Below are 21,424 nucleotides of genomic sequence, written 5' to 3'. Positions count from 1 at the left end.
ACGGTGAAGGACAGGGGAAAGTGGCCTCAGAACCCCAGGGTGTGAGGCAAAAACACGTGCAGTGACCTTGCAGTCGTGAGAGAGAAGAGTCTGCAGGCGGTCCTGAGCCTCCTAGCAAGAGTGCTGTGAACCAGACCCAAACCCTAGGTCTGTAATTATTTACTGACTGTGTGACCTTGATAAGGTCCTACCAGTCATTACACACATAGACACAGCATGCGTGTGGAAGGCATCAGACAACTTGCAGGAGTCAGTGCTCTCCTACTATGTGGGTTTGAGGATTCGAACTCAGATCACCAAGCTTGTCAGCAAGTTCCCTTATCCCCTAAGGCATCTGGCATCATATATATATATATATCCTTGTCTTTATATATCTTGTGTGTGTGTGTGCGCATGTTCGCATATATAATGCATGGATGCATGTACATGTGTGTAAATCAGAGAACAACCTTGAGTGTGAGTTCTTCTTACCTTCCTCTTGTTTGTTGTTTGCCAGCTGTGACCAGCCTAGCTGGATGCCAAGCTTCCTGCCACTGCCTGCCATCTGACCATATAAGCACTGAGACTCCACATACAGCTTTTCCTAGGTGCTGGGATCCAGAATCAGGTGGTCCTGCTTGCATGGCGAGCACTGCCACTGAACCGTCCTCCCAGCCCTTCCTCACCTTACTTCTATTCCTCTGACTATCAGTCTCTCAATGCTGATTAAATGGCGTCCGTCACAGAGACGCTCAGCATGCAGTAAGCCCGCTTGTGCTTCCCACTTACAGAACAGGAAGAGAGCTCAGGAGCCACGGAGCGGAAACGGGATTTAGAGTTCTGGTTGAGATACGGTTGGACGGTATGAGAACTGTCTGTGGTAATAGGAACATACTGTCAAAGTTAAGGGCAGCCATAACTCAGCTTACCTCAAGTTGTGATTGCAGGTTTAGAAGCTGAGTGTGTACACACATGTGTCACCACCCTAGACCCAAGACCACTGATTCTGAAAAGGTGACAGTCACAGCCAGCACCAGGATCAGCAGCTGCAACAGGTTTTCTTTCTTTTTTTTTTTTTTTTTAGGAAATGCAAATTTTTATGACCTGCTCCAATCCTGCTGGATGGAGCCCAGTAATTTGCATTTTAACAAGCTACTGTTCACCAGTGTTAGCATGATTCTGACACATGCTGTAATTTGAGAACCAGTGACCTAGCTTGACACACAGTAGGGAGGGATCAAGGTTTCAAACCAGGTCTACTGAGTTCATTGGAAGAGAGATCAGACTAATCTAAATGACAGAAGGGCTGGCTGGTTTCTCTTTCACCACAGAAATAGCAAGGATCATATGTGGGGAGAGTAATGTGGTGGGTGACTTAGAACAGCAGCGTGGCCAAGGCAGTACTGAGAGACCAAGGACAGGGAGACAATCCGGGACTGTACGCTGGGCTGTGTCAGTGAAAGACTGCAGGTGACGTAACAAGCTCACATCCTACGGTGGGAGGGCGGGGTTTGCATGCTCAGGTAGACAAGGGTGAGCCCTGACCAATCAGAATGTCCCTGGGCTTCCTGTAAGCCATGAATATGTCAAACACCAACTAGGCATGGGTCTCAGACTCATCTAGAACTAGGAGCTGAGACCCTCAGCTGACTTTCTTAATGACCCTGTTTCCTGCTTGGAATATATACCAGGGTCAACTGGGCAAAGAGACGGTCACAATCAACATGGCGTCTCTGGGCTGAAGAGATGGCTCAGTGTTTCACAGCGCATGTTGCTCTTGCAGAGAATCCAGGTTTGGTTCTCAGCACCCACGTGGCTCATACCCATCCATAACACCATGTGACGGGTATTCTTGGTTGTCAACTTGATTACATCTGGAAGTAATCGAAACCCAAGTGGCTGGGTAGACCTGTGAGAAATGTTTTTCTTTTCTTTCTTTCTTTTTAAATTTTGTAATTATATTTATGCACAGAAAACTTAGCGTACATTTAACCCAGTTTAGTGGCGAGTTCTTTAGCCTTTGCCTTTTCCAGCTTGGCAATGTGAGCCACAGACTTAGGACCCAGGAAGTTGCCTCCCCAGTGGCGGCAGATCTCATCGTATCTGTTATTATAAGGTCCTAATAGCTTCCACAGCTTAGCCAGAGCACCCTTGTCTTCTGAGTTAACCTGTGTGAAGGCAACAGTGGTGCACGTCTTCCTGTGGACCAGGTGCCCCAGCCTGGCCTTTCCCTTTAAGATGCAGTAGGACACCCCCATCTTTTGATACAGGGTAGACAGGAAAACCACCAGCTCAATGGGGTCCACATCATGGGCAATCACCACCAGCTGAGCCTTCTTGTTCTCCACCAAGGTGGTGACTTATTGATTCCTGCTCAGAGGACAGGTGGTCTCTTAGTTGGGACATCCCCTTTGCCAGCAGCTTTCTTCTCAGCACCAGCCAGCAGCCTTTGCTTCTTCTCCTGCTTTGTCTCTGGCCTGAACTTGTGGGCCAGCTTAAGCAATTGAGTCGATGTTTGCCTGTCCAGGGCCTGGGTGAACTGGTTGATGGCAGGAGGTACTTTGAACCGCTTATAGAAGATGGCTCTTTGCCACTGCAGCCTGATGTAGCGGGGCCATTTGATGAAGCGTATGAGATCTCTTTTGGCCTGGATGTCCTGCCCAATGCCAAAGTTCTTGGGCCTTTTCTCAAACAAAGGATTGACCACCTTTTTTGCCTCCTGTTTCTTGATGACGGTGGGGACCGGGGCAACCTTCTTTCCCTTGGCCTTTTCTTTCCTTTGGGCATCTTGCTCGTCTGGAGGAGAGAGAGAGGGCGAGGGATGTGTTTTTCTTTTTTCTTTTTTTTCTTTTTCTTTTTCTTTTTTTCGGAGCTGGGGACCGAACCCAGGGCCTTGCACTTGCTAGGCAAGCGCTCTACCACTGAACTAAATCCCCAACCCCTGAGGGATGTTTTTCTTAATTAAATCACATGAAGTGAGGATAGCCACTTTGAATCTGGGCCACGCCTTCTGTGATAGCATATGCAGAGGACAAGGAGGAAGGAAGCTTGCTCTCCCCGACTGCTTGCTCTTGCCCTCACTGGCAGGTCCATTCCTTCACCGGCATTAAAGCCTACTTCTTTGGGTGTATAGTGAAGACCAGCTGAGGAAGCCAGCCTCACGGACTGAGCTGGGGACCGAACCCAGGGCCTTGCGCTTCCTAGGTAAGCGCTCTACCACTGAGCTAAATCCCCAGCCCAACAGCAAGGATTCTTAGACCATCAGTTGGTAGGCAGCCAGGGTTGGATTAACTGGACCACAGTGTGTAAGTCATTCTAATAAATCCCACATATATTCACTCTATAACTTCAATGTCTCTAGACAATCTTGACTGATACATTCCAGTTTCAGAGGATTTGATAACTTCTTTAGACCTCAGTGGGCACCAGCCATGCCTGTTTCCTGTTACTCACATACATATACACAGGGGAAAACACTCAGAAATACATAAAATAAGTAAACACACACAAAGAAGAAAAAGAACAAGGAGAGGAAGAGGGAAAGGAAGAGGAGGAGGAGGAGGAGAAGGAGCAGGAAGAGGAAGAAAGAAGAAAGAAGAAGGAGGAGGAGGAGAAGGAGAAAGAGAAGGAGGAGGAGGAAGAGGAGAAAGGGGAAGGGGAAGGGGAAGGGGAAGGGGAAGGGGAAGGGGAAGGGGAAGGGGAAGGGGAAGGGGAAGAGTCTAGCCAAAACCCTAGAGTAGACTCTAGAAGGTTCTCTTGGCTACATGTAACAGACAGCTGATCTAAATGGCCTTGACTATAAGGTATTTCCTGACGGCAACGGGAGTCTAGAGAAAAGTTGCTTCTGTGTCTGGCTAAGCCACCAGCTCCTCAAATCCTTAAAGACATAGGGGTTTCCCATCAACCATTTCTGCCTGTCAAGTGGCTCGGCTGCTCTCCTAGAGGATACTCAATGCAGGGAGAAATTGTAGCCTGCAGTGCTCAGACATCAAGCAAAGGAAGGAAGAATGTTGTCTTCTGCCTCCTTTCAAGAGTTAAAAAGCCAAACCAAGCAAAAAAAAAAAAAAAAAAAAAAACCAAAACAAAACAAAAATGCAACTTTCCCATGAGGAATCAGTGTTCTCTTTCTCATCTCACCAGGTCATGGAACACAGTATAAGCCAGTCTTTGGGAAGGATAACGGAATGTGAAGATTGTCAAAGACCAGGTCTCTCTCTCTCTCTCTCTCTCTCTCTCTCTCTCTCTCTCTCTCTCTCTCTCTCACACACACACACACACACACACACACACACACACACACTGCAGACCATCCGGTAGTATGATGAGGCTACAGCTATATCAGAATACTTTTTAATTATTTTTTAAAATGGCAAAAGAAAACCCATTATACTGAAATGCATGTCTAAAAATATCTTTTTAAAGTATGGTATAGAAATAGATATGCTGTTGGTTTTTTTTTTTTTTGTTTTTTTGTTTTGTTTTGTTTTGTTTTGTTTTTGGTGCCAAAGGATTAAGGGATGGAACCCAAGCTCTCACACATGCTTGGTAAATACAATACCACCGAGCCACCCCTTCAGGCCCTACATATCTGTCTTAGTTACTTGCTTGTTATGTGATAAGGCACCCTGAAAAGGAAACTAAGGGTGGTTTACTTTTTCTTACATTTCCAAGGCATGAAAGACATAGCAGGAGGCAGGAAGGCATTGTGAGAGGAGCAGGAGACTGGCTGATCACATGACATCCACATTCAGGAAGCAGAGAAATGGGACAGGAGTGGGATTGGTCTGAAAAAGCCTGAAGGCCCACCCCCAGTGACCCACTTCCTCCAGTGTCTTTGGTGAGGGTTTTGATTGCTATGGCTGACGCAAACTGGGAAGGAAAGGTTTTATTTGACTCATATTTCCACAATTGTCCATTGTAGAAGGAAGTCAGGACAGGAACTCAAATGGCAGGAGGCAGGAGCTGATGCAGAGGCTATGAAGGGGTTGCTGCTTACTGGCTTGCTGCTCATGACTTGCTCAGCCAGTTTTCCAGTTTTCTTTTTCTTTTAATCAATCAATCAATCAATCAATCAATCAATTAATTTTACAATCAAGATTTTATTCCCTTCCTGGTCTACCCTCTGACTGTTCCACATCCCATACCTCCTCCCTGCCTCCCACTTCCCCCAACCCCGGTCTCTACGAGGATGTCCCCACCCATCCCATCAGACTTCTAACTCCCTGGAGTCTCCAGTCTCTTGAGGGTTAGGTGCATCTTCTCTGACTGAACCCAGACCCAGGGATCCTCTGCTGAAAGATTTATTTATTTATTTATTTATTTATTTATTTATTTATTTATTTATTTAATATATGTGAGTACACTGTTGCTGTCACCAGAAGAGGGCATCAGATCCCATTACAGATGGTTGTGAAGCCACCATGTGGTCGCTGGGAATTGAACTCATGACCTCTGGAAGAGCAGTCGGTGCTCTTAACTGCTGAGCCATCTCTCCAGCACCTGCTCTCTTATAGAACTCAGCACAACCAGCTCAGGGATGGCCCCACCCAGAAGGAGCTGGGCCCACCCTCCCATATCAGTCACTAATTTAGAAAATACCTACAGGCTTGCCTACAGCCCAATCTGATGGAGGCCTGTGTCAAGTTGATATAAAACTGTCTAGTACATCCGGCAAATCTCTATTTCCCAAAGGTTCACACAACCTTCTCAAATGGTGCCTCCCGCTGAGGACCAACTGCCCAAACATATGACCGGGAGGGACATTTCCCATCCAAGACACAAGGCCTCCTTCTTTACTAGTGCCATGAAGAGTGGAATCCAGCAGCTAGCCTGATAACAACCAGTTTTAAAGCTGCAGTACACGCACGCAGTGTTCTGGACCACCCGCAGAAAGCACTTCAGGATGGTACGAGGTCTCTCTGCAGTTCCCATAGTGACAAAGTCGCAAGCTGGTGACTTGACGGTGACAGCTAACATGCCTTCCTTTTGTTCTGGGGAGAAGGAGATGCTGAGTTTTATACAAGGTTGGTGAGAACAGACGTGTAAGGCTTCCCCACTCCCGTGTGCAAACCCTGTGTTCTAGCCCCAAAGCACTCAGACTTCATAGCAAGAGCTCCTGACTGAGCCAGGCCATGGGGCACAGGCCTGTGGTCCCAGCTAGTAGGCAAGCTGAGTCAGTGTCCACAGGTTCAAGACCTGCCCCATCTGTGGAGTTGAAGCCCAACTGGGCCAACTTAGTAAGACCATGTTTCAAATAGAAAAAAGTGTGGGAATAGCAGCTCAGAGGTCAAGTGCTTGTCTGGTGTATGCCAGGCGATACAATCCTGTGATACAACCCCTCCTGCTGGGGAGGGGGGGGACACCCGCCGGGGGGGGGGACACCCGCCCCACGCCCTGCAGCCTAATCAAGACCTACGTGCTGAGACTAGACAAGTCTTTTTCTGAGACAAATGGTCTAAAAGGAGTGTAGAAAATGAAACCAAATCAGGACTAAATCAAGAAAAGAAGAAAAAAAAAAAACCCAGTAAGATTAGAGAGAGAGTGGGGGCAGCTGGAGGAGGCGTAGGCGGACATCCATGACTGAGGGTCTGCCTCAGCCATGACAGCAAGGGCCTCTGCAGGGAGAGCATGGCTTAGCACATGGGAAAGAGATGTTGTCAAGGGGACTCAGGCACCAGATGGTGCGCAGCCTAGGATCCTTGCCAACCACGGCATTCCTTCCTCTCCCCCACTTTATTTACTCTTGCGCCCTGATTGGTTTTCTTCAAATATTGATCTATGTTTCAGGTGCAGATGTAATACTTACCCTTTACAAGCAGCTGGCATCTGAGCTCCATCCTTTCTCTCCCGCTAATCAGAAATCACGAAGACTCTCGATTTGTCTGTCTGCTCAAATGGGTAGTTGGATAGTCGGGTAGAGAGGTAGGGTAGCAACGCAGATTCCCAGGCCCAACCCTGTCACCGTCCTATGGTTGACAATGAGAATAGCCTCACTGGACCATGGCAACTTCAGTGCCTACATAAATTCTCTGAGAATACTTAGTGTTTCAGGGAGAGGAGGTGGACCCAACATCACATACCTCAAAGGTGACAGAGTTTGGATTTGAATCTATTCCTATCTTGTTGGCTACCAGAGTTATACCTGGAGATGACTAGCAAAAGCTACTCAGCATAACTCTGGAATTGTTTTCCTTTTGGATATTGGGGGGTAGGGTGGGGCATGTCCCTGGGACATGTGCCTGAGACAGCACTAATAAAAGGATTTAGAAGCTTTGCCTAAAACATTCTGCAGGAGTGGAACTGTTTGAAAGGATTAGAAGGATTGGGAGGTGTGGCCTTGTTTGAGGAGGTGTGGCCTTGTTGGAAGAGGTGTGGCCTTGTTGGAGGAGGTGTGGCCTTGTTGGAGGAGGTGTGGCCTTGTTGGAGGAGGTGTGTTGCTGTGCTTTGAGATTTCAAAAGTCCACATCAGGCCCAGGCTTTCTTCCTATTGCCTGTGGATAAGGATGTAGCTCTCAGCTACTTCTCCAGAATCATGTGTGCCTATGTACAGCCATGCTCCTCGCCATGATGATAATGGACTGTAAGCAAGCCCCTAGTTAAGTTCCTTATTTTATAAGAGTTGCCTTGGTCATGGTGTCTCTTCACAATAGAACAGTGATTATGATAGTTACAGGACATGGGACAGTGCTGGGGGGGGGGGAATTAAGCATTCACATTAAAGTTAAAAGCACAATAAAGCCAAGCCTGGTGATATAGACCTTAAATCCCAGCCCTTGGGAGGAAAAGGAAGAGTTGCACACTTGCGACCCCACCCCAAAAAAACACTCTACCGGCCCTCTCATTTTGCAGAAGACACTGGCCAATGCAATTAGAGAAGAGAAAAGATTAAGAAGCATATAGGTTGGAAAGAAATTTAATTGTCATTTACATGGCTGGGAGGTGAGTGAGGACACCAAGTGAGAAAACCCTGCCAATATTAAAAATTCAATACGACGTCTGGGTACAAAAGCGAAAAATAATAATAGAAAACAGATTGGGAGTGTAGCTCAGTGATGGAGCGAGCGTTTCACAGGCAGGACACTTTAGATTCAAACCCTAGCACCAAAGAAATAGAAACTACAGAAGCTGGTATTACAAAGAGCTATACATTAGAAGATGAGAAAGAATTTTTACTGCAATGGTAACAGCAAGACGAGTGGGAGCCGACTCATTAAAACCTACGCACAGACTATAGAAAGGCAATACCTTTACTGTGGGACGAGGTTGTTGCCTATGCTGATCTCAAACTCCTTCTCAAGCAATCCTTCTGCTTCAGCCTCCCAAGTGGCCAGGAGGACGAACATTTGCCCACTGTGCTAGGCTAAATGTTCTCTCTTCTCTCAGCATCTCCGTATGTACGTATGTATGTATGTATGTATGTATGTATGTATGTATGTATGTATGTATATTTAGTTTCTTGAAGCAGAGTTTTTCTATGTAGCCCTGGCTGTCCTGGAACTTGCTCTGTACACCAAGCTGGCTTCAAACTCATAGAGATCTGTCTGCCTCCCAAGTGCTGGGATTACCAGTGTGTGCTAGCCACCACCCAGATCAGAAGGATTTTTAAATTGTCTGTGTATGTAGGGTCTGGAGAGATGGCTCAGCACTTAAGAGCACTGGCTGGTTTTCCATTTTATTTTATTTTTGTTTTATTGTTTTTTGTTTTCAAGGACTGGAGTTTGTTTCCCGGCCTCTACATGGTGGCTCACAGCCCATAATTCCAGTTACAGTGAATCTGATGCTCTTTCTGACACCTAAGTCACCAGGCAGACATGTACATGTATGCGCGCGCGCACACGCACGCACGCACACACACACACACACACACACACACACACAGAGTGCATATATATGCATTCAGGAAAAACACTCTCAGAAACAAAATAAGTTAAATCAATTTAAAAAGAAAGGCTCATAAATCATATGTACATGAGTTCAGGGCCAGGGAAGACTGGAAGCTGTTCGATCCCATGCACTTGATGTTAAAGAAGATTACAAATTGCCCAGTGTGGGTGCTGGGAACTGAGCTCAGGTCCTCTGGAAGAGCAGCGAATGCTCTTAGCTGCTGAGCCATCTCCAGCATCTCCCTCAAGATCTTATTATTGAATGTCCAGAACTGAGGATGTAGTTCAGCACTGGAACATTTACCTAGTATGTCAGAGCCCTAGATTTGATCCTTAATACGCTCAGCACCAAATAATAATAATAATAATAATAATAATAATAATAATAATGATAATAATAAAGTTTTAATAAGCATAAAAGTTGATCTAATGGTACAGAACACACCCTTATACCTACCACCTTGATTCTCCAGTTGGCATTTTTCTACATTTCACATTATTATCTATAGCAATCCACATGAGTAGCACACATATTTTCACTCTCTAGTCATCATATTCCCAAAACAGTTTTTTGGAGAGACACAGAAAAGAGGCCTAAAACAGGAAGGGAATGTTGAGGCACATATAGACATGGCTACGTAAGCATTCGATACTCTAATTTATGATTTTGACATAATCCCAACCGTGGTGGTTTGATGAGAATGGCCTCCATAGGCTCGCATATTTGGATGCTTGGTCCCCAGTTAGAAGAAATATTTTGGGAAGGATTGGTAGGCGTGGCCTTGTTAGAGGAGGTGTGTCAGTAGGGGTGGGCTTTGAGGTTTAAAAAGTCTCTCTCTCTCTCTCTCTCTCTCTCCCTCTCTCCCTCTCTCCCTCACCGCCGTGTGTGTGTGTGTGTGTGTGTGTGTGTGTTTGTGTGTGCGTGTGTGTGTTTCTCCACCTCTCTCCTTTCTCCCCTCCCCCTTTCTCCTGCTTGTGGATCAGACCTGAGCTCTCAGCCACTGCTCCAGCTCCATGTCTGCTTGCTGCCACGCTCCCAGCCATGACGGTCATGGACTCACCATCTGGAACTGTAAGCAAGCCCCTAATTAAATGCTTTTTTTAAATAAGTGGCTTTGGTCACGGTGTCTCTTCACAGCAATAGAATAGAACAGTAACTAAGACGCCAGCTAAAATAACAATTGAATTTTGTCTGAGCCGGAGATTGGATGCAGAGCCTTGGGCGTGCGGAGAGAAGACTTTCTGACTCGATGATTCTAGTTCTGAATCAGCAAAGCACGAAGTTCTGGAGACAAAAATGTTACACTTGGGCCAGGTGCACAGTGGCGCATGCCTTCCACACCAGAACCTGGGGAGCAGAGGCATGAAGATCAGTGTGAGTTTGCAGCTAGCCTGGTCTAAAAGTGAGTTTTAGGCCTACCGGACCGGGGTTATGTAGAGAGATCCTGTCTCAAAAAAAAAAAAAAAAAAAAAGAGACAAAACACTACACAGAGAGGGGGGTAGAAAGTCGCAGAACACATTGAAAGGTGTCACAAAACTAACAATTAAAACGGTGTGACACTGACCCATCATAGAGGAGTTGAAGGAGGGAAAGAAGGCGAGGGAAGTGACCATGGATGTGGGACCAGAGCTCAGTGCTGATGGCCTCTTGGACCAGTGGGGGAGGGGAGTACTGGAGATGCTGCTGACAGTCGAGAAAGATTAAAAAGCGACCCCATACCTTAAGACAATTTCAGTTCCCAGAGCCTCCGATTTATGTTTATATAATGAAAGATAACTCAGAAATGGTAACGTAACAGAGACACTAAAACCACTTAGCTATAAAAAATACTTGTCAAACAAAATGTCAAAAGGAAAAACAAAACCAAATTGAAATTCACTTCACAGAAGATGCCGCACGTCAACAGAATGATGGACGGAGACCCAGCCAATAGAGAGACAGCCCAGACTGAGCTGTCAGACCCCAGGGAGGGAGAGCAGGGGGCTGTTAGACCAGCAAAGAGTTGCTGGGTCCATGAAGGGCGAGGACTATGGAAATCAATGCCTTTGATTCTAAGGTTGTGGAGAGAGGGGTGAAGGGCCAGGCACAGAATTTATAGCAGTGTAAATTGCTCCCACTACCATGGAAAGTAATTAATGAGAATTAAACCAGAGTCAGCGCTTTGACCCTGCAATTCTAGGGTATAGAGACATCTTACAGAAGTGCTCTGCCTGTGCTCTGGCTTGCCAGTGGAACAATCCACACGACCTTGGGACTGGAGGCAGGAGACTCCAGTGACCAGCCTTTAGGAACCCTCTGACTAAATCATTCTCTGTCCAACAATGGAATTGCCTACAACAATGGAAACTGCATGGGAACTATACTGAAGAATGGTTACCCTAGGGTGGCTACAGATAGATGCCTGTGGTCTCTGAAGGCCAATAATTTAGAACAAACCCCATACTGGGGTTCTTTTTGTGGTGTGTGTGTATGTTTCCAGCCTTGAATTCCTGATTTCACCAGCTTTCTTTTTTTTAAAGATTTATTTATTTCAGACACACCAGAAGAGGGCATCAGATCCAATTACAGATAGATGGTTGTGAGCCACCGTGACGTTGCTGGGAATTGAACTCAGGACCTCTGGAAGAGCAGTCAGTGCTTTTTTTTTTGGAGCTGAGGACCGAACCCAGGGCCTTGCGCTTGCTAGGCAAGCGCTCTACCACTGAGCTAAATCCCCAACCCCCAGTCAGTGCTCTTAACCACTGAGCCATTTCTTCAGCCCCCTGTAAAGCATTTTCTTAATTAGTGATTGATGAAGGAGGGCCCAGCCCATTGTGGGTGGTGCCATCTCTGGGATGGTGGTCCTGGGTTCTATAAGAGAGCAGGATGATGCTAGGCAGTGGTACCACACGCCTTTAAACCCAGCACTTGGGAGGCAGAGGCAGGCTGATATGTGAGTTCAAGGCCAACCTGATCTACAAGATGAGTTCCAGAACGGTCAGAGCTACATAGAGAAACCCTGTCTTGAAAAAAAAACATTCTTGGGTTCAAGCAATCCTCCTGCCTCAGCAGCTAGAGTGGCTGAGGATCCAGGCATATTCCACCATACTTAATTTCCAGGTTCTTGTCTGTTGCACGTGCATATGCATGTACAGATATGTGGGACACCATATGCATATGCAAGTGCATACACGTGGAAGCCGGCATCTCAGTGTCCTTCCTCAGCTGGCAGGGTCTTTCCATTGGACCGGACTCTACAGATTAGGCCTAGCTGCCTGGTCAGAAGCTCGGGAATCCTGCTGTCTCCACCTCCCCAGCCTTGGCGTTATGCCTGATCTGGTCTATGTTTTTAAAAATGTTGGTTCTGGGGATCAAACTCAGGTCTTACTACCTAGGCCATCTCCTCAGTCCATGGCTACTCCTGTGTTGGGCACAAAGAGGGAAATGGCTTGCAACCACGTAGGGAATGTTGGGGCTGTTTTGAACCTTTAGGACCAGCCTGGGCACCACCTTAGAAACGTGTCTCCCAGCCTCATTATCTCAATTTTCCCTAGCTGCCACCATCAGCTGTGCCCAGCTCTCTATCGCTTTCACTTAAAGAATCACAGTAATATGTAAATAGAAGCCATAATTTCCCAAGCACTCGCAGAGTGCCCGGTTTTGGCATATGGGCACAGTGCTGTAGTTAGGAGTATTCCATTCCTTTTTAACAGTTTTATCGAGATACTCACACATCATACATTCATCTACTTAAAATATCTGTTCCGTGATTCACCATATCCTCAGTCATACAACCACCATGACAGCCAATTATAGAATATTTCTATCACCTTCCTTATCACGATGTTATCCAGGTTCCTGTATGCTGTAGGGTGCAGGAAAATGTTCTTTTTCATTCTCAGATAATATTTCACTGCCCTGATAGACCACATTGTCTTCATCAGCTATCCATGGGTTGGTGGTGTTTGGTGTCTGCCATAAATACTTCCATGGATATCCATTCACAGGCTTTTGTGCGGACACTTGTTTCCAGTTCTCTTGGGGGCCAGCCTGCTGAGAGGCATGGAGACTGTCACTGACGGGGCTGCCGCATTCCCCATCCCCCTTTGCAGTGTCAATATTCTGGGTTCTGCACATCAAGCTCCTGATCCTTCAGATGACAGCCCCCTTGGGTGTGTGATGTCGGCTCACTGTGGTTTGGGTCTCACTTTCCCAGTCACATCGACATTGTACAGAGAAGGAAACTGGGGTTCAGGAAGGTGAGGGGTCCTGCTGGAGGCCTGGCAGCAAGGATGGGCAGAGGCACGGCTTGAGTCTAGGCATGTTTCTTCCCCTGGGCCCTGGGCCATCCAAGGCCAGCATTGCCTTTGGACATTTCTGAGATGGATCGGATTCCTTGAATAAATGCTAGACACTGGCTAAATGACAGGGCAGACAAGATGGCGCTTGGATACCCAGATTCTGCAACAGGTGCAGGCCCTGCTACCTCCACAGCTAGGTTAGTTAGGTCTCCGTCCATCCATTCATCTGTCCACCCACCAGCCAGCCATCATCCGGCCATCCATCTACCTCCTATCCATCAGTCCTTCCATACACAGGTGCATACACCAGTGTATGCACGCATCAGTCCTTCCAAGCACTCGTCAGATCACCCACCCACCAATCCATCCATCAGCACATCCATTCAGTGTTCACCTACTATTCATCCATTCATTAGCACATCATCCATTCATCCACCAACCACCCATCTATCCATCATCTATCCAACCATTCATCTACCCATCATTCGTACACCTGCCAGTCCATCTATTGTCTATCCACACATCTATTGTCCATCTATCCATCCATCCTGCCTGCTGCCTTCAGCTGCCCTCCTCTGAATTTGTGTCCTCATTTCAAGATTTGAGGATACCGGGGCCTGTCTTGGGGGTACTGTGATGATGTAAAAGTCTTGGGGTCCAGTTTTATCGTATCAACACACCCCTGTCCCTGGGTAGTGTTATTGGTTTTTGAAGATGCAAAGTCAAGGGATCTGCTGGCCATACTGGCTTGAGAGGTCCTTGTCAACACATCCTCAGGTAATTCTCAGTGGAGCCATGATAGTTGGGATGACCCAAGGTATGCGTGGTGGGGGAGAAGCAGTTTGAAGGTATCCAGTCTTGGCAGGGCCAAGCACTCACACTTTCAGGCCCAAGAAGGTTCAACTGTTGTGTAAGTTAGGGTGAACTATGTACCCTCTGTGCCCCTGATTTCTGCCTCCTGGGGAATGGAGGCTATCCGAGGAGAATATGAGATCCCTTAGTGGACAGCCTGGAGCACTGCCCTGGCCAAGGACCCTGAGGCTCTCATGCTAGATGAACAGTAGACACAGAGGAGGTCCTCACAGCAGCAGTCTCAGATAAAGCACTGATGGAACGCACTCTGTCAGCCCCGTACTGGAGAAGCTGAGACAGGGGGATCAGGAGCTCAAGGTCATCCTAGACTACACAAAGAGTGTGAGGCTATCTTGAGCTACCTGAGACCATATTTCAGACAAAACTCAAATATGTGGGGGCTGGGATATAGCTCTATGGGAGAGCACTTGCCTAGCCTGTGCAAGGAACCCCATTCCCAGCACCGAAAAGGAAAATAAACTAAAATACTTTGTTTAAAGAGAGAGTGGGTGTGACGGCTCAGCAGGTGAAGGCACTTGGCTCCAAGCCTGACAACCTCAGTTCCATACCCAGTACCCAAAGGGTGGAAGGAGAGAATGGATATCCCAATATCCTCAGGTTGTTCTCTGGCGTCTGCATACATGCACTCCCCAGAAAGAGGCATCTAATAAAAAAAATAAAATAAAATAAACGGATGTGCATAAAGGTATTAAAACTAAAATAACCTACTAAGCTGGTGGTGATGGCATGCTTCTATAATCCCAGCCCTTGGAAGATTGAAACACCAGGCCCATCGGGGCTATATGAGACCATCGCCAAAACTGATGATGATGATGATATTACCATAAGAATCACCATTGGCTCCCTGGGATGGTAGAGGATACTGATGGCCAAGGCGGGGGTCCGCTATGGGGTGATGGGTTGGCTGGGTGGCAGCTACAAAGATGTTTATCCACCCGTGCAAGCATGCTTCACAGGTTCTTCTGTATGTGTGATTCTCTCAGAATCTATGACTAATTCGGGTTCCGGGCATTCACAGTTGGGGTCGACAAAGGTTGCTTCTCTCGCCCTTTGGAGATCCATTTCCCAGCCAGCAGCAGCTCCTGCTCTCTGCAAAGCTGTCCGGCTCCTCTCAGCACCAGGTCACCTCTGCTCCGTGCTGTTGTGACCTAAGAAGCCCTCCCTCCCCACAGTGGTTGTCTCCCAGCCTCAGCAAGACACTGTCCAGATTGGTTTAAACCGCTTTATTGGAGTTGGCTGGTACTCACAGGTTGGGTCATATACACAGGGCCCGCTCACCCCTAGGCAAAGCCCTGGGCCTCCCACCTCCCCTCCATCACCGAGGGTGGCCAGAGGTTTGAGCCAGTTCCGGGGCGGGGTGGGCCCAGTAGAAATATTTACAAACCACCAGGGTGGGTGTCCCCTGATCGGGAATGGGGATGGGATAGGTGGAGGGGGTCCCTTGGATGGACTTCACAGGCCCGAGAAGGGGCTGGGCGTGGGGGTGTTGCCGGCAGAGGGGGGCTCGGGGAGAGCCTCGGGGGGGCCCTGAGCGAGCCTGCTGGTGCTAACTCTGCCTGGCGAGGCAGCCTCCCGCGTGGGACTGGTGGGGCTCCGCCTCCCTGGGGGGCCCGGAGCGGGTTCCAGGTAGAATGAGGAGAAACAGGAGCATGCCCCCCCCCCCGGCCCGGCTCCTCACCAGGGGGCTGGCCGCGAGGACGGGGTGCAAGAGGCGGAGCCGGGAGGGGGATAAGCAAGCAAAGCACACGCGGGACTCCTCTGCCGCCGTCGCCACAGGGCCAGGAGGACTGCATGCGGGACGGGTGGGCTACAGGCTGCAGGCCTCGGGCAGAGAGCGCTTGCGCAGCTCCCGGCCGGGCTTGGGCGGCGGCGCGGGCGCGGCTGGGGGCGCATCAGGCAGCTGCAGCACCGAGTTCTCCCCGGGCTGCACTCGCAGGTAGGCTTTGACCTTGTGGTGCCGGGCCTTGCCGTCGCTGAAGTCGATCACGCGGCACTCGTAGGTGCCTTCGTCCGTGGGCTTCACCCGCGACAGCCGAAGCTTGTGGGAGATGTTGCTGCCCACCACCTTGACCACCTGGGGGCGACAGAGGCACCGTGAGAAGCGATCGGGGTCGCGAGCCAAGCCGCCAGGCTGTTCCCACCCCAGATACAGCCAGGAAGGGGACCCAAGGTCAGCATCCGAGCCGTTGAATGGCAGACGGACAAACAGAAGCAACGCTAATGCCTATCCACGGAGTGTTGTGTGTAGCCAGTGGAATACCGCCCAGCAGTGAAGAAGGGTGAGCCAGAACTGTGAGCGTTCCACAGACGAGCAGGGGACCAGATTCCTGGCAAAGCTCCCAGGCTGTGCTGTTTTGAACAAACGGAAAACCCCAGCATAGGACTGAAGCCAGCAGCCTCACAGCAGAGTTTCGGTAGAGCTCGGGAGATGGGGTTGGAGGAAGGCGTGTGCCACAGTGAATGTATGGTCAGAGAAAAATCTGCAGGAGTCCCCTTGCCTTCCATCGTCTGGATCCTAAGGATCAAACTCATGTATTTGGCTTCATGGCCAGCGCCCATTATCTGCTAAGCCATCTCACCAACCCAGTCCTGAGGCTGGAAGGTGGGGACTAGAAAGCACTGACTGCTCTTTCAGAGGACCCGGGTTCAGTTCTCAGCACCCACATGGCTGCTCACAATTGCCAGTAACTTCAGTTCCGGGAAATCCAGTTCCCTCTTCTAGCACGGACACCAGGCACACCCGTAGTGCACAGGCATATATCCAGGCAAACACAAAACATAAAAATACGTAAAGTCTAAGGGGAAAAAAAGGGCCACAGCTGACCACCGAGCACTACAGTTGGATGATAGAATTTAACTAGAGGTGGAGCCAGCGTTACTCTTGTAAAGTTTTGGCTTTTTATTGATTTGATTATTTTAAAGCTAAAATCTCGCTATGTTGTCCAGACTGGTCTCTAAGTCTAGTCTCCTAAACGCTAGATTTTAGTAGCACCACACCCAGTTTTTAATTTTTTTTTTCTTTTTTTTCGGAGCTGGGGACCGAACCCAGGGCCTTGCGCTTGCTAGGCAAGCGCTCTACCACTGAGCTAAACCCCCAACCCCCAGTTTTTAATTTTTATTCTATAGTTGGGGCCCTGCTCTCCTGGGGTCAAGAACGCCAGCTCGGTAGACAGCCTGTTCATGCTGTTCCTGTGGGTCAACCACTGTTGTCATAGTTTAGCCATATTCGAGAACTCTCTTTGGGGGGGTAGTATGGCTTAAGGGGGGGTGCCAAGTCTAACTTTCTTTCACACAATCAGCTGACTCTGTTCATTGCTGTGTAGTATTCTATTGTATGCTTGTCTGCACAGTTTCCTGTTGGCTGGTATTCAGGTAATTTCCAGATTGGCACTCTCATGATTAAATCTGCTCTGAATATAACTCTGTTGGCAACTTTTTTCCATTACAAGAGAAGAGACATTTGGAGTCAAATGCATCGTTAGGGAGACTGGGTGATGGGTATGGGGAATCTGATTTTTTTTTTTTTTTGTAAATTCCTACATGTCTATAAAAAAAAAATAACAAAACCAAATGTTAAGGAGGAAGGATGCTGGGTGTGTAAGGAAAGCCCAGCCACCATCTGGCAATGCTCTCCCTTCTGGATATCACCAGCCCCCGTCCCTGGGCACTAATGTCCCTCTCATCTGTGCTGTGCCTGCCAAGTTCCACAGTCCTGCTTTGGGACCCTAGTGGTTCCCTGCCGTTCCCACGTCCCAAGTGAGGGACCGCAGGGTAAAAACGATGGTCCCTGAGAGGGCAAGTATGGCCTATAGACATATTCCCCCGCCTGCACTGAGACACACATCTGGGGACACACACGAGGGTGGATAGATAACTCACAAAAGCAGCTAGTGTCCCTTGAGTGGAAGGACTCACCCCATTCCTTTTTCCAATTGGAGTGGATCGCTAATGCTGTCGATCCCTTTGTCTTATGGAGCATACAAATAAGGCGGCCGATTTACTGAGAGGGAAACTGAGACTCCAAAAAAGGAGACTTGGTCTGGTCAGGAGCCAACCTCAGTATGTAGCCGGACTAGGAACTGATCCCAGTCTAGGCTTCATGCACTCATCCTGGAAACAATGTGATGGACTCACAGAGGATTCCAGACTTGGCAGCACAAGGCTCCTGGTAAGGAGCCCATCCCCCACCCACCCCCCCAGGAAGCAAGAAAACATGAGCAAGAAGCACTGGGTTGGGACGCAGGCAAAACATCCCAATGGAAAATAGGTAAAGAGAACCAAGAATTAGGGGCTCCCTCCCTAATGTAGGGCTCAGCTGGAGTCCTCGCTGGCCATCACCCTGACCAAGGGCACAGAAAGACCCCCGCGGTCCCGCCACGCTCTTGGGTGAGTTAAGAGAAGCCATCGCAAATGCGCAGCGGGAGCGAATTACCTCAACATCTGTTTCCCTCACGGATATTAATTATCCTTCATTTGTCAACCCTACAAGGCGCTAATGGAGTAATAATGCGCAGCGCTGGGAGCAGCCGCTCCTGGGGAGGGAGGCCTACGCCCCGCCCTCCAGGCGCAGGCAGAGACCTGAGCTGAGACCTCTGCCTTGCGTGTCAGCCCCCTCCACCACCTTCCAGAGGCCTACAGACAGTGGTGGCCTTCCAAGGCAGAAGCCAGATGGAGGCGAGGCTGCAGCCAGACTTGGCTCTCACTCAGCACAGTGTGCAAAAAGGCAAAGACCCAAACAGCAGCCATCAGTGGTCAGAGGACTTCAGTGTAGTATGTTGTCCCGGAACCTCCCCCAGGGTGCCGGTGGAAGAAAAATCCAGGCTTCCTTGATCAGGCAAGCTTGACCGTGCTCGGGGCGTGGCGTATGGGCAGAAGCCCCTCCCACCTCACTCTCCAGCCTCTAGCGCTCTGTGTCCTAGGGACGCCCTGTCCTAAGCCTCATCAGCAGCCACTCCCTCGGAAGGGCTCTCTATTCTGCCTCAGTCGTTCGGGGTGATGGAAGAGACTGTAGGGCTTCCTCATTCAGGAATCTTTGCCACTAGAGAAGCCAAATGACACAGCGGCAGGGCAGCCTGGCTGTAAATCATAATCACAGCCCAGCATCGACAGGCCTCGGCGATTAAGCACCTAATCACGCCGAAAAAGCCTGGCCAGGCTGGTCCTGACCGCCAGCCTCTTACTGGCCAGAGCTCTGTCCTCCCAGCTGGGCCAGGAGGAAAGGCCCGGTCATCTATGCCCAAGGTGTGACCCTTGCCTCTGTGTGGCTGCAAGGGTAGACCTTGGCGGTACCTGGGGAGGGAGGGAGGAGTGGGCGGGTCTAGACAGGGTCAGCCTCTACTTCACTTTGCCATTTCACCAGCCCCTGGGCAGGTTCAAAGCCCAAGTTGGAACCCTATGGGTCTGAGTACCTCCAGTTGGTCCTACTAGGGTTACCTTGATGGACGAAGAACATCCAACCTAGACTGCCACTGCCCCTGCCCCTGAACATGTGAGACACTACCCTTCTATCTAGACCCCCACCCCACCCCCATCTGAATCTGCTAGCTGAGTCCTCAACAGGGCCTCCTCCAATGTCTTCCCAAAGGCCCCCTAACCCCATTCCATCTGGTCTTCCTTGACTGGCTGTAAGCCCACCCACAGCTGGCACAGCACCCTTCAGGGAGCCCCCAGGCCTGTGTCAGCTCAGGCCAGAGGCTCTTAGTGACCAGCCGTTTTCCACCTGTGGTGGTGGCCGCTGTTACAGTTTCCTTCTATCCCCTGCAAATAGCGGATACATGACCACCATTTTCCATTTGGGCCTGGGGACTGACGTGTAAGTGACTGTGACCTTCTGGAGTCATTTCTTGCCCGCTGTGACAATAGCCTTCACTTGATAGGCCCAGGGAAGGGGGAACATTTTTCTTTTAACTAATTTCTGTGAGCGTGTGAATGTATGGGTATGTGCTTGTTTTGAGACACATGTGGCGGGCAGAGGATAACTTGTCGGGGTTGGTTCTCTCTTTCTACTGTGTGGGTCCCAGGGATCAAACTCAGGTCCTCAGGCTTGGGGGCAAGCATCTCTACCCACTGAGCAGTGTTTCCTGCCCCAGAGGGAACCTCTTGAGTCAGGATGTCAGCACCATCTCTACTTGTAAGACTAGTGTTTGTCAACTTAAGTTTATCAACTTAAACTCTAATGCACAGAGCCTTAGGAGATCACAGCAACCCTACCAGATCTTGAACATGGCTGGCAACATAGGTACCCTAAGCTTTGAGGGATGGCAGCCCAGAGATCTGAGGACCATAGGTAAGTGCTGGAGGCTGGGCCCCTCGGCACAAGCTCATTCCAGTTTCTAGTGTTTTCTTACGCCATCTTATTTCGGAAACAGGGCTAGATTGGTGCAAAGCCAGATGCAGAGTTCAGCTCCAGGCATGCTAAGTGTCGGCCCTCTGGTGTCATCAGGATCCCCAACTATTTCTCAGTACAGCTGACTCTGAGTCTGGACCTCTGGAGGCTCCACAGGTTCAGAAATGTCCCCCACTAACTGAAGCCACGATTCCACGGTCCATGGCACTGCCGACCTGTAAATCACGTAGTGGTTAGCCCAAGGCTCAAAGATGTCCCAACAGTTAAAACTTGGGAGCTAGGCCTTTGGGCGATGTGAGAATATGAGGTGGGTCCCCCCTGGGTCCCTGTGGTCCCCACGAGAGTTCCTCTACTACTATCAACTGGATACTCAAGTGCACAAAGAGAGACAGTCACACCATGGCAACACCCACATGTACAGACGGGTTTGCATATACATTGGTCTGAGTGTGTGTGAGGGAGAGAGTAACCAGTAAATGTTAACTGGACACCTAATATATGCTGGGCTCTGTGTTGGGCTGCAGAAATGCAAGAGTGAACCAGGCTCATCCAGGGCCTACTGTCTCTGAGGGAGGCTGACACGAAGCAACCAATCCGGTCTCAGGGTACCTCCCTCAGCTGAGCAGTGAAGGGAGAGACAGGACGAGATAGGAATACATTTCTAGGTAGAGAGCCTGGCCTATGCAAAGACCCAGAGTTAGGAGGGAACAGATGGCCCTAGGTGTGGCAGAATGGTCACAGAGCCTTGAAGGCTAAAAAGAAAAGTTTGTACCACTTCCTAAGATCTTAAGAACCTAGGCTGTGCGTCCACCTTGGGTGTGGTCTGCTCTGCCTGTGTGTTTAAGAATGCTGACTCGCATGGCTGTGTAGAATGCTGGGCCTGTACCAGGCCCCGAAGCCCCAGCTGGTTCGAGGATTATGGAGATGGCTGGGGGTGACTTCACACTCCCACGGAGAACATTTATTTTATTTAACTAATTAGCACTGCATTCCCCTCTCACGAGGCAGGCAGCCTGGAATTATAATCCTCTCAATCAATTAGATAATTCTTTCTTTGCCAGA

General features: G+C 49.2%; 1 protein-coding gene and 1 pseudogene across 2 annotated transcripts in view; both read right to left on the bottom strand.

Moving 5' to 3' along the window:
• Positions 1-1,967: 1,967 nt before the first annotated feature.
• LOC134486329 (large ribosomal subunit protein eL8-like) lies at positions 1,968-6,815 on the bottom strand (annotated as a pseudogene).
• An 8,409-nt stretch (positions 6,816-15,224) lies between these two features.
• Vstm2l (V-set and transmembrane domain containing 2 like) overlaps positions 15,225-21,424 on the bottom strand; it is a 29,778-nt gene continuing 23,578 nt past the window's right edge. For both annotated transcript variants that reach the window (NM_001430743.1, NM_001430744.1), the window contains 1 exon segment: positions 15,225-16,090. In NM_001430743.1, coding sequence (NP_001417672.1) covers positions 15,824-16,090 — 267 coding nt within the window. In that variant the 3' untranslated portion in view covers positions 15,225-15,823.

This window comes from Rattus norvegicus, chromosome 3 (assembly GCF_021556685.1).
Source record: "Rattus norvegicus strain SHRSP/BbbUtx chromosome 3, alternate assembly SHRSP_T2T, whole genome shotgun sequence".
NCBI classification, from domain to species: domain Eukaryota; kingdom Metazoa; phylum Chordata; class Mammalia; order Rodentia; family Muridae; genus Rattus; species Rattus norvegicus.
Note: the sequence above shows the minus strand (reverse complement) of the source record. Positions and strands in the feature narration are given on the sequence as shown.